The sequence below is a fragment of the Protomyctophum bolini genome (genome assembly GCF_963924005.1).
Source record: "Protomyctophum bolini genome assembly, chromosome: 9".
In the NCBI taxonomy this organism is placed as follows: domain Eukaryota; kingdom Metazoa; phylum Chordata; class Actinopteri; order Myctophiformes; family Myctophidae; genus Protomyctophum; species Protomyctophum bolini.
Window position 1 is genome coordinate 23,572,033 of NC_137870.1, and position 13,327 is coordinate 23,585,359.

General features: G+C 43.6%; 1 protein-coding gene across 4 annotated transcripts in view; it reads right to left on the bottom strand.

The window, feature by feature from the left end:
* cux1b (cut-like homeobox 1b) overlaps positions 1–13,327 on the bottom strand; it is a 74,099-nt gene that overhangs the window by 3,670 nt on the left and 57,102 nt on the right. For 2 of the 4 annotated variants that reach the window (XM_080773029.1, XM_080773030.1), the window contains exons 16-22: positions 12,504–12,605; positions 11,826–12,394; positions 11,179–11,320; positions 9,542–9,844; positions 9,182–9,370; positions 7,723–7,987; positions 618–6,924 (exon numbers count right to left, since the gene is read on the bottom strand). In XM_080773029.1, coding sequence (XP_080629155.1) covers positions 6,369–6,924; positions 7,723–7,987; positions 9,182–9,370; positions 9,542–9,844; positions 11,179–11,320; positions 11,826–12,394; positions 12,504–12,605 — 2,126 coding nt within the window. In that variant the 3' untranslated portion in view covers positions 618–6,368. Of the gene's footprint in view, positions 1–49; positions 254–617; positions 6,925–7,722; positions 7,988–9,181; positions 9,371–9,541; positions 9,845–11,178; positions 11,321–11,825; positions 12,395–12,503; positions 12,606–13,327 lie in introns of those variants that run through there. The other 2 variants (XM_080773028.1, XM_080773031.1) reach the window with 2 other exon arrangements.

Sequence of the window (13,327 nt, forward strand, 5' to 3'; positions counted from 1 at the left end):
CCCCACACACACACACACACACACATCCATGTCCTATAGCAGTACCCACCGGTGAACATGGCAGTAGCTTCTTTAATGGGCTCAGGGATGCCATACATATTGCTCAGGTCTGATCCATCAGCATCGGGGCGTGGCAGGGAAGACATGGACTGGACAGTGCTCAGATCATGCTCGAGCTTCAGGATCAGCTCCTTCTGCTCAGCACTGGTCCGCACCGCAGAGGAGAACTCCAACTGCAGCTCCGCATAGCGGCCTGCCAAGGGAGAGGAGAGGGGTTTCAGTCAGACACACCTGCATCAACTGCATCATCTGACTGTAACCCATGCAATCATAATGCACCTTACAATATACAGTACATTTCGACAGATGAAGTAGCTTATTGCATTTATTACCCACCCGGATAACGTACCTGTAAGAACGCTGGTCCAACATCAGCATCATGTGCTCTGAAGGATGATCCGCTATACTACCATCACTCCCTACAATCATCCCTGTTTGTCACTCAACTTCTCTCTTTCTCTGAGAAAACGTATCTTTATGCAGCATATGTTTAAAAACGCTTTGCATTAAAAAGGACACAGAAAGACAGAATCAAAGAAATGTACCACACCACACTATTAGTATTTGTATAAAAGAGATTTACTTCAATTATCACACCTAGGGTGCAAGTGAATAATAATGATGATGAATCAAATGTCAATTATAACAAATACATAGTGAACGTTTTCATACAGTGATATTGCTTTTGAATGTTGTAGAGGGGACTGTTTTACAGTGCTGAGAACAAACGACATGATACGCTTAGTAAATAGAAAGATAAAGAAACAATGATACATAAGGGAAATAAAACAGGGAACCCCCAAGGAGAAACATTAACTCAGGAGTGACAGAATTGCTGGGGATACAACTTTAAAAAAAACAACGTAACCATCCCTTTATGGTCATGCAGCCTTTTGTACTACAACACACACATACACGCACTCGCGCAAATCTGTGGGAGAGGTTATGAGAATTATTACTTCCACATTGTTGACTGGTTTGAACTTATCTCAACACACTCTGAACTTGCTAAAGCCTCAAGAAGCATATTTAAAGCTTTCCAAGGGGACAAAGAGCTCCCCCAAGTCATTTGGTTGTCAGACTACACTGTGGTAATAAGCAATGTGGATATGGATGAAAAACTGAGTGGTGGTGCTAGGTAGCAATGGGAGTAAAAACCAGTAGAGATCTTGCAACTTAATTGGATAACTATTCTTCTCTATTTGGCTTTACACCTCCCTCTTAAATGTAACTATTAGATTTTTTTATTCATTTTTTGTTATAAGATTTGATCTCAGTATCTAATCACATACTGAAGTACCCTAAGGATAGCTATGTAGAATATAACAGAAGTCAAGGGATCCAAGGAATGAGTTTAAGACTTATGATGTAGGCAATATGAGATTTTTTTTAAATAATCCAAGAGCACACATAGGGGCTTTTAAAGGATGAGTATATTGTGCTGTATATTACGTGTGTATGTATTACTGAGTGTGCATACAGCACCATTGATTCAGAAAGTGTTTCCTTACAAAACCCAGTTCATAAGATATATTCTAAAGGTATTACAAAAACATCTGAGGTTTTTCTTCTTATTTTTTTTTCCTTCTTATTTTTCCTGTTTCCTGAATATGGTGACCAGTGCTGCTGTTCGGGCTCCATTAACGCACAACTAACACGTCCAAATGAATAACCACTACTTCAACAGATCATACAGTAAAGCTTTACAACTTCAGAAAACATTGATATGATATACAGCATCTGTTACACCTTTACAATGTTATTCAACAGTGTATAGAATCATCTGATTTAAATTTGTAGAAAAATATCTGTGGATCATGGAAAAGTCCTGAATCGTCCCTTCTCCTCCTCCTGCCTTCAGACAAAAGCAAAGCATTCTCTGTGACAGAATTGAATCGATAGCTACTCGACCAGCTGTATTTACAGGTATCGTTTTTCAGATAGCCATAGTAAATTGGCACACAACCCGAATCAAGACCTGTAGTGCCACTTAACATCACAGCAAACATGATGCAAACAGAAAAATACAAAATGCCCTATGAATAAATTCAGTGTTTTTACAGTGTACGCCGTTGTCTGCATGCTTCCTCCTTCATTTTAATGCACTGGCCTTTCACTGCTAGTTAGCGAAGTATGACATAAGAAATGCGCCATGGGGGTGAAGACGACAAAACACACACACACACACACACACACACACTCTCATCTACATATACATATACATTATATATATATACACATGTACATGTACATATACTGTATACATATATATACACACACACACACACACACACACACACACACACACACACACACACACACATATATACATATAACTATATATGTGGAGAGAAAAAAACATACAAAAGTTTCATGAATTATGACCAAGACCAAACATGGCTGCGAGTCCATCATAAGATTATTCTTGTTCAAAAGGCTATAGATATACTATCTGCACCCTTTTTCCATCATACTGACTCCCTATACTTTAACAGTACACTAACCTCTTAGAGGAGCACGTTATGGGCTGTGACCTTTTAAGTACCATCATGTGGGGGTAGATAAGCTAACTTTGTAAAGTAGACCTCAACATGGGATAGAAACAACTTAGTGTAAAGGATGCTTTCATTTAAATCTATTCCTAATGACATCACTAGTTTGGTGCCCTGCTTGGCAGTTAAAGGCACAAATGTGATGATCTCACATGGTCTAAGTGAGCTGATAAACAGACTATAAACTGGGTGATGGGATAAGTGCCATTTTTCTGTACAGCATCTATTAAATCACAACAAAACACACTGTTGTCCATTTCAAAAAGTCCAAAATGAGGGCGATGGGATTTCAGTACTCTGCAGACAACAAATGTTTTACATTAGTCATCAATAGGATGAACAAAATCCTAATCTGGGACATTTTAATTTGAGACGCAATCGGATTTAAATCGGATTTCATATTTCAGTCAATGTGGTGAAATGCAAATCAATCTTTGTTATGTGTCGTCAGTGTACCTGGATGTGAATGGAAATGTAAAATAGATAATTAATGGGGCTTAAGGATGGACCGTGATAGCCTTAATCTGTCATACAGTTTCCTGTGGTACTGCTATGAAAAGGCATGAATATGAGTATAGGAATAGAACATAGCTGTTGGATAAAAGATCAGATATAGTATAAAAACATGGGCGCAGCCATTTTGTCATTGTATTCTTAGTGTTAGGATGGGATAAGTCTGTGCTTGGTTCAAAACCACTTTTAAAGGCATACATTTCCCAGAGATCCTGGGAGCGTACTCTAGTGTAGTGTTTACAGACCCTGTCCTGGGTTAAGTCTTCAATAACGATCCTCATAAGTGCTTTATCATGGACTGCTATATAGATTATGCATAATCATAGACCGGCTATCTCCATACGATCTGGCATAGCACACACGCTAGCTGGTATACTTCTCTAATCTCAATTTGGCAGATATCACCGCTTTCAAGTTAACTTGTGATCTCAAGTTTAGATAATTTCATTTGACCTATTTGACAAAGTGTACAAGCTTTCTGGTAATGGTGCTAAGCGAAACACATTGAACTAATTTTAAAAACATGATTCTTCTACAGGCAAACTATCTCCAGAAAAGGAAGCTGCACAAGTTCGTTTCAATTAACAATTAACAATTGGCCTGCCCAAGAAAAGGCCCAAAACGCATAGAGCAGGAAAAGCAGAGGTTCGGCTACTGGATGAGAGCTTTGCTCTCAGATATTCAGTGATGTTGCTTTCTTGATATGTCCTTTGATTTCTCCAGCTAGCAACTTGCTAGTAGGGATACATGTGATGGTAAAAGCTTGATGCCTCTGGGAGCATGTACTGTAGCAAACACATTTTACAAACACTATTTGAAATGACACTAAACTTTAGGATCCATGAATATACAAACAAATGAGAACTAGTACATCTCTGTAAATATTAACCAATACTGCCGGCAGTCTATAAGTCTAATAAAAATGTTACTTGCCCTCAGGTACAGTATAATCCCTTACAAAATAAACAACTCAAATGATAAGACATTAAATGAAAAATACAGCACCTATAAATAAGCAGAATAAAATCCAAACTATAAATGCAACATAGCAATAAAACCAAGCTACAGTAAATCATAGTATTACACTACTCTGTGAGAAGATTAATGATAATGGGTAACGCATCATACAGCTTAAAGAAGTGGGTGGCAGTTGTGCACTAGTAGTGTGTGCAAGTAGATACGAAATATGACCCCACTCATCTGAAACTCTTAGACACTCAATCACATACTCTTATGCACGTGCATATATGGACATGTCCATGTACACACACACACACACACACACACACATAGAGGGGAGGCAGTGGGCTGACAGGCACTGAGGGTCGTGTGGGTGAGGGAGGAGGTGATATGCCTTATGTTTTTTGTGTGTGTGTATACAGTAGAACTTAATGCAGAAGACCTACATCCCTGGATACAGGAAAGACTGGAGGAGAGTTCTAACTACTCACACTAAGGTTGAGGGGAATTCACCTTCCAGGCAATCCATTTAAAAATCTGTACTGAAAACGCAATTCAGCGTTGGTTAAAAAATAAGACAGATCAGAATCACATCACAGCCGAGGTTTCTTGACCGCTGTGCTTCTGAGCCCTAAATTGGTTGATGGTAAAGTGAACTGACCTCAACCCGGATGCACACGTACACATTTTTGCATGCACGTACCCACAAAAGAAATAAAAATACACACATATTATGCATACAGTCTTCCTGATTTGGCCTATAAAAGATGTGTTATGTGAACAAGAGACGATATGTCGGCGACACAAATAGTCCCAGCAGGTCCAATGCTGGACCTTGCTGTGCACGCGCACCAACCGAAACAACGGGGAGATACACGTACAGAATCATCACCATGTCAGACAGCTACAGCACTACGTGGTTTTCATTGAATTCATCGTATCGTATTTTAAAAACGCAACAATATTCCTTTTTTATTTCTTTTTACCGTAACTCATCAGTATTTGTTATTTTCTGTTCTTATTTTGTACTAATCAAAAAAATGCATCCTAAAATTCCCTATTTTGTACTCTTTAGAGTCAATAGACTGTGCAATCTCTTATTGGCAACCGAATTGCTATATATAGATTTTTTCGTTTTAAAAAACAGAAGAGATCATCCTTCATCCTTTAAGGAAGTGCTTGAGGAGACAGAAAAATAGGGGTCCTTCCTTGGTTCCTTCCTCGGCAGATGAGTGCGAGTGTTGTGAGGAGTTTACACATCCTTCTGGAGTTTACACATCCTTCTGGAGTTTACACATCCTTCTGGCCATCACATGGCTGTCAGCAGGATAGGATACAGGAAACAACAGATCAAACTTCACCATTCTTACATCATTAGCCGTGGCAGCATAGCTGACAAGGTTATATATACTGTATATATATATATATATATATATATATATATATATATATATATATATATATATAATCTTGTTGCCACTGTGAAGAAATCATCCACGAAAACTTGGGTGCGTGCACGCTGACACAGCCCCACACACACACACACACACACACACACACACACACACACACACACACACACACACACACACACACACACACACACACACACACACACACACACTACCACATACACACGCAGTGAGTGAAAAAGGCAAAGGGTTTGTAACAGTCACTCTACAGTGTGAAAAATGAGGCATCTCACTGAGTGAGGGGAGGTCTGTGTGGACACTTGGGAGGTGTGAAGGAGAGCGGGAAAGGAAAAACAAATCATCTCCTTTTGAGAAAGAGACGTCTTGCCAAGAGAGTTCCTGTCTCTATTGATCATCGATCAGTGTCTAATCACTGTTGAAAGCTGCTGTGTCAGCCAGGCCTTTGCCTGCGTTACTGAGTCCATGTTTCAACCCCAGCTGTGGGTCAGACCCCCAGCTAAGGACTAACCAGACTAAGCAGTCTGGTGCACCAGTGGCTGGTGATAGGAGGAGATACAGCAGGGCCAGAGGCCAGCAGGACGGCGAAGTGCTTTTTCTTAGTACAAAAAAACTAAACTCAGTTAAAAAAAAACAGAGAACACCTTCGTTCTCTTATTTTGTTCTTCTTAGTATTCAGTATTATCTTCTTTTCGTATTGGGTTCGTCAACCACTCTTAGTTTTTTTCTTTCCTCTTTTTATTTGGGGGAAAGCTTCTGTGTAACAAAAATGGCTGTTGAGCTTGACTTTGGCTGTGCTCCGCTCTCTAAATGGAGCAGAGCAGGAGGGGTCCAGGGTTAAGAGGTCATGAGGTTATGAGAAGTAGGGGGTCGGGGGGATTAAGGAGTGGGAGGTGCATTCGAAAGGGAGCTTGAATTCCAATTCTGAAGGATCCTCCTTGCTGGCAGCCTTCTCCAGCTTGTGGATGATGTTATTGAGGTTGGCTGCTTTCTTCTTCCGCAGGTGGTTGTCCCTGGGGTTCCTCGCAGGCCCAGAGGCTGGGATGCTATTATTGGGGGCGGAGCCAGAGGAGGATGCCTCCGAGAGGCTGAAGAGCCCCAGTCCCCCCTGCCCGCCGCTGGAGCCTGGCTCAGCTGAGCCTGAGGTGGCGCAGTCGTCAGGGGCAGGTGAGTTGACCGAGGCCCCCGCTTCAGACTCGGCCTCCATCATGTCCTGGTCTTTATAAGGTTCCTCCAGGCCGGTGGACAGCCCATGGCGTATTTCCACCGTGCCGTCAGATTCTGTGCCATCGCAGCTGTCCGCCTCTCCAGATTTGGACCCGCGGAAGGATGGGGAGCCCCCATCACTGCCTGCTCTACCTGCTGCCGCCTGGATCTCTTCTATGAAGAGCTCTCGCCGGATACGTGACCTGTGTAATGATACACGACTACATTAACCCAACTTTATTCCTGACATCGAGTTTGATTTTCATTCTCAGCTCAAACTAAGCAATTAGTCTGCAGATACTAGTGACTGAGAAATCGTTGATGTTTCACTATTTACAACAAAGAGTTGTATGGTGAAGATAAAAATTCTAAAGAGAGGGGCCTAAGATACAATAATGTCCATTTTAAACGAGTGTAAATAATAAATACAAATCTATTGCAGCCTGTAAACTGTAACAATCGATAAAGGAATATTGTTTTATCTAGTAAAGGAATCGGGTATAATTCCATCTACAGTGTAATAAGACTTTTTATTCAAATTGCATTTTCTCAATGAACTTCGAACACTGAAAGATAACAAATACAAACTGAAGACAACATGAGAATTCTGTTCTGTTTACCCATACCGTTACCCCATAGCCAGTAAGAGTAGGCTTTGTCTTTTTTAATTTTAGTTTAGAATAATGTAACTTTGGTCACTATTGAGAATTTGGGACATATATCCGTTAGAAATGAGCACATGAACAGGAACAAACATAACATGTCAAGTTTTTGGTAAACTCCACTTTTGCTGGACTTGACAATCATATGCACTAGAACACATGATGTAAAACTGTTTATTATAGTTGTATATAATGACAAAAATAAAAACATATTTTCTAAAAAAAAAAAAAAAAAGAGTAGGCTTCACTACAAAAGATAAAAATAATAAATATAAATAATAAAATTCACATGGTAAAATGTCATTGAGATCTGTGTTGCAGACTGGATGTGCTCTATACCTGTAATTGTGGAACCAGTTGATGACGGTGCTGGTTTTCAGGTTGAGCTGGGAAGCCAGCTCCTCAATGGTCTTTGGGGAAGGGTAGGGCTTCTGCTGGTAGGCCCTTTTCAATGCCTCCTTCTCCTCGGGGCCCAGCACCACCCGGGCCTTCTTCAGGTGCTGATGTACAGGACTCTGGGAGCCTTGCAGAAAGTCCGGCCCTGCTAGGCTACTTTCCACAGAATGGCTGTCACTCAATGAGCTTAGCCGCCTCTTCATGTATGCTGAGGAGAGACAAAGACAAAACAACAGGTCAAGTCAGCAATTCATCAAATAAACCTCTATCAGACAATCGTGATGTGGGAAAAAGCATTAATGCTAAAGGTTGCTCAATGCTAATGCAAGAAGGTCAAAACTCTAGCGGGCAAACGAAGATCTTTGTGCTGGCACCCTGAATAGCCACTAGATGGAGCTATAGGCTCAGCGTTTCTCCATGTAACAGAAGAGCCACACCATTCACTCCAGGCACCAGCAGCTGAAAATGAACAACTCATTGCATCCTTTCATGTGGTTGACATTCTCTATATCCCAATAAACGCCGCTAGACATACTAATATTACCGGAGAATAGGAGGCGCTCAGAGCAAGGTTAGGCCACTCTCAAAGTTGTGTGCTGCCTTCCAGGGTTAGACCACATGGGTGGAGAGTTCAATTACAGCTTCGCTAGCCTGGATCTATGCCTTTCCTCCAGGCTCCACTACTGGCCAGGACTGTTCCCAGTGCTCTTTGGATTAATTACTTTGGGGTCAATGAACACAAATTAAGTTGAATGGAGAATGAGTGCCCCCTAGACAGTGGTGCAGGGTCAGTTATGCTTTTTCACCCTTGTGTCCCGTTTGTGATATCAAGAGTGTAAATGGATCCTGGATGCTAGTTCCTATTAGTAGACTCAATCATGTGCATTCCATCCGTGCTCTCGACATACTTCAACAGGGACAGAGGTCACACTCTAAGGCAGCTGGGAAGTTGAGACGACCTGGTTTTACCAATTCTAAATCCACCACATACTATACAAGCATAACTGAATGACATTTCAGCAGAGGGAGTGGAGAGGGCTAGTGGCCAACAAAGAGATATATACATGCTTATGGACAGTGATTATAACGATGAAGCGGTCGATGATGACGATGATGAAGAGGAGTCCTGATGACTGTGAGTAAACACACCCCTGGCGGCCCTCTAGCTGTCACATCTAATACAGTCTGTGATGGCTGTGGCTGTGATTGGTACCGACATCTTTATGCACAACATGTTATCCCATTGTGTGTTCATACGTGCACATGCTTTATATTATAATATGGCTGTTTTGTTTTGTGCCATCTTATGCACCTGTATTCTCCAGGCATGTTGCTTTATTGTTTTAAGTACTTTAGCAAGCTGGGTTGTATTTTCTAATCATTTAAAGTCACACATGCATACCTTTCTTCTCCATGCGTTTCATGTCCATGAGTTTCTCAACGCTGTGTGGGTCCTGAAGCCAGAGCTTCATGCGGACGAATGGCTCCCTGCCCTTCAGGCTGAGCTTGTGCCAGGGTTTGGGCCTGGCCAGCAGGTCTGAGACAGAACCCTGGGTCAGACCCAGGATACTCTCACCAAACAGACGCTGGCCTGGAGAGAGAGAGATGGTGTAAGAGATGGTTCAACCTGAAGTGCTGATTCAAGAAAAGAATAACTGGCACAGAAGTTGTAAAATAAATAAATAAGGGATATAAAGTGAAGGGGACACAAATTTTGTACCAAAAAGAAAAAAAGAAAAAGGATATGCAAAGGAATTCTTACCGAGGTTGTTGTCGGTCAGCACCTCTTTTACTTTCTTGGTGATGACGTAAGTGTCCAGCTCGGGAGATATGGCCACCATTTCCTGAACGCTGAGGCCTGAGTGGGGAGGGGGTAGAGCGGGTAGAGGTAGGGGCGTGCCAGGCTGTGACTCCCCACCCGAAGGCTCTTCAAAGTGGGTCTTGAGGCCAGAGGACTGGGAAGTGAGTGGATCTCCCGCGAGGTCATTGATGGACTCCTCCGCTGAGCTAAGGGGGGATTCTGGAGCAGGGCTGCAGCTTGCTGAGGTCTTGGGGGTACCCTCTGCTTCAGGAGACAGAGAAACAGAAAAAGGTCAAATTGATTAGAAATCTCACAACAGCTACCCAAGCACATGCCTATGATGTTATCCCTTTAAACGAGCTCTGTGTGGTGTGTGCGCATGTGCACACGCGTGTGGGAGGAGGTGTGCTCGTACTACTTCATAACAAATTTGCTTCCTATTATACTGCAAATGGAGTAAAAGGAGCTGAGGCCTCGAGTTTGGAGTGAAAGCCTCTCTTTGGCTCTGCTCTCGCATCCCTTCATCTCCCCTCTGTCTACACAGTAGTTGTACAGCTCAGCAGGCTGGAAGAGAGCAGTCATGAGGAGCTGTCAGTGTACATTAGCTGCTGTTTACACCCCCAGAGAGAACGACACACACACACACACACACACACACACACACACACACACACACACACACACACACACACACACACACACACACACACACACACACACACACACACACACACACACACACACACACACACACACACACACACACACACACACACACACACACACACACACACACACACACACACACACACACACACACACACACACACACACACACACACACACACACACACACACACACACACACACACACACACACACACACACACACACACACACACACACACACACAGCTGCCATCTGGCACTGCAACACTAGCTTGTCTATGACATGACAAACCAGCAGCTTGCTGGCTGACACGGCCACAGCGTTGGGGATGGGGGAGGGGGGTAAAGGCAGGAGGGAGGGGGGGATGAGAGGAGGGGCATGTGTGACATGGTGACTGAGGCGACTAGCCAACAGCCACGCTCAGAGTATCAGCCAGGGGTTATGTGTATGTTTACGGCTCGCATCAAATTCAACTTTCATCCGTTTCATTCATGTTGGGTATTACATTGTTCTTTTCCTCGTACAAAAAAACACCTACATGATGCAAGTCTCACAACTTGTATTCCCCCTGAAATTAAAGCTAATTTATTCACTCATTTGTTCGTTAGAAATTATTCAAGCATATTCTCAAAGGCAATGGGCAGGTAAAGTCTACTTATTTATTTTGTTAATTAAGTCAGTGTTTCTCCTTGTCAATTAGCATACCAAAGGGTATGAATCGCCTTTTATCATAACAAAAAGGGCTCATACAAAAAGGCAAAAATCAAAACAACTATATCTCCATGAGTTTGGGAAATCAGATCAGATTGAAAGTCTGACGATTTGATGGTGGTTTTCATGTGGCTCAGTATAATACAGCTGAATGGGACATAATAGACTTACTAACCAGTTTGGATGGGGTGTTGTGCATGGCTGGAGGGTTTCCCTACCTTGGTTCTGCGCTTGTTGTGTAGGAGTGTTTTGTCCTTGGTCTCCGTTGAGCCACATATGCATACGGAGGTATGGCTCTCTACTTCTCTGGTTCAACTTGTTCCATGGTTTGGGCCGAGACAAGCTGTCGGACAATATTCCCTGAAACACACATTAACATCACATAATATGGGTCAGATATTGCTGAAAATAGATAATAGAAGACCATTTTAATACCAAATTAAACGTTAATGGTTAGAACGACTAGGATGCTGTTTTCTTTTGTTTCATTTACCCACTTTTTCTCTTAATTTTAGTCATTATGCCAATTAACTCCTCCCCACATACATTTCTGTGTTGTCACTGCTGTTGTATCCCACCGGGAGGACGTTGTAGGGCCTTCGTCCTACTCCTCCCATTAACACTCCCTGCTGACAGGTGTCAGCCCGCAGGAGTACGTGCAATGACCAATATCACCCTCTCCACCCGGCTTCCCTCTCCGGGCCAATTGTATTCGCATTGACACCCGACAAAGCCGGATGCACCACACTACCTCTGTGGTAGTGGGCAGGAAATTTACCACTACACAAACCAAGCACTTAATGCTGTTTACAGTAAGCTTTCCTGTGTAAGTCCAGCTCTCGACAATTCCCGGTCCTCTGCTCACCTCCTTGGAATCCTCCAGGGTGTGGTTCTCCTCTGCGTTGGTCTGCGTGGGCATCGTTCTACGGGGTTCCTGGTGCATGTTGCTCCACCACTGCTCCCTCCAGTGACCCACTCCGCCACCTGAACGGGCCGACCCCTCGGAGCTCCGACCCAGCCTCAAAGTGCCATCGGAGTACTCCATCCCAGACGCCGGCCTGCCTTCTCTTTTCACGCCAGAGCTGAAGTCCAGGATGGGTGATGGGGATGAGGGGGAGGACAGGAGGGAGGGCTTCTTCAGGGATAGGGCCAAGGGATTGTAAGGGGGAAGCGGGGCAGTGAGCGGAGAGCCCAGGAGGTCCCTCTGGGAGAAGGTCGATGAGGACAGAGAGGGTGAGGAGGATGTTTTGAGCAGGGGCTCCAGGGACGCATGCTGGGCCTGCATCTCTCTGCGAGCCTGCTCCAGAATGGAACGGATTGCATCGTCCGAACCGCTGCCCATTCCCATTCCCCCTCCTCCGCCTCCACCCATAACCCCACCCCCGCCTGCGCCTCCTTTCAGTCCTCCATATGAGGAGGGAGTATGGGACAAGTCTGTTGAGGAAGGAAGAGAATGCCATCATCAGCCACAACATACCATCTTCAATACTTTGAGATGCATTTTTTTTAATTGGTCAATTGATCAGAGAGAGCAGCAACTCACCAGCTTTCTGCACCTGCAACTCTCTCTTGGCCTGCTCCAGGATAGACTTAATGGCCTCGTCTGAACCCGACTCTGGGGTGCGTACACGAGCTGTGATGTTTCCTGGAGAGAGGGGAAGAGAGAAAGAGAAAGGGGGGAGATGACATGTCTGGCCAGATGAAAATGTAGAAAAACGAGCTACATTGCAGGTAAAGAATAGGATAGGACGGCAATAGCTTATGGACATAAAATCACTGCATAGAACAAAGAAAGAATCTCCACCATTGAGCTACACAAGGCAGCTAAGACCAAAGAGAAGCATCATTTCTCTGGTGCCTTTGGATTTCACACATGCACACAAGCTACAGAGTTCATACAGTAAAAAGGCTCCCCGCAGAATAACAACTAGCAATAAACTCCCTAAATACACACGCTGGCTTTTCCTTTGACGTAAGCCACTGTGACTGTGGTATGAGCGGTTGCCTTCTAGACACATTTATACTGTAACTGTATGCCTGCGCGCAAATTAATAACACACACACACACACACACACACACACGTATACATTTCACCCCGACACAAACATGCCACACAGACAGAACGTGCTAGAGTCTCTGTGTGTGAAGGGGACAGACCTGTGTGCGAGGTTGTATCAGAGAGGGTTCTCCGCTTCGGAACATCCTGAAACACTCGGCTAAGCTGGGGCTGGCCTGAGCCCTCTGTTAAAAACAATATAAACACGCACTATGTTACTGCTTTTGTGTGTTTTTGTTTTCCATGTTTTATCTATAACTAGTTTACATGGCCCCAGGTTGTATTCTGTAGTCTACTAACTGTCTATCTA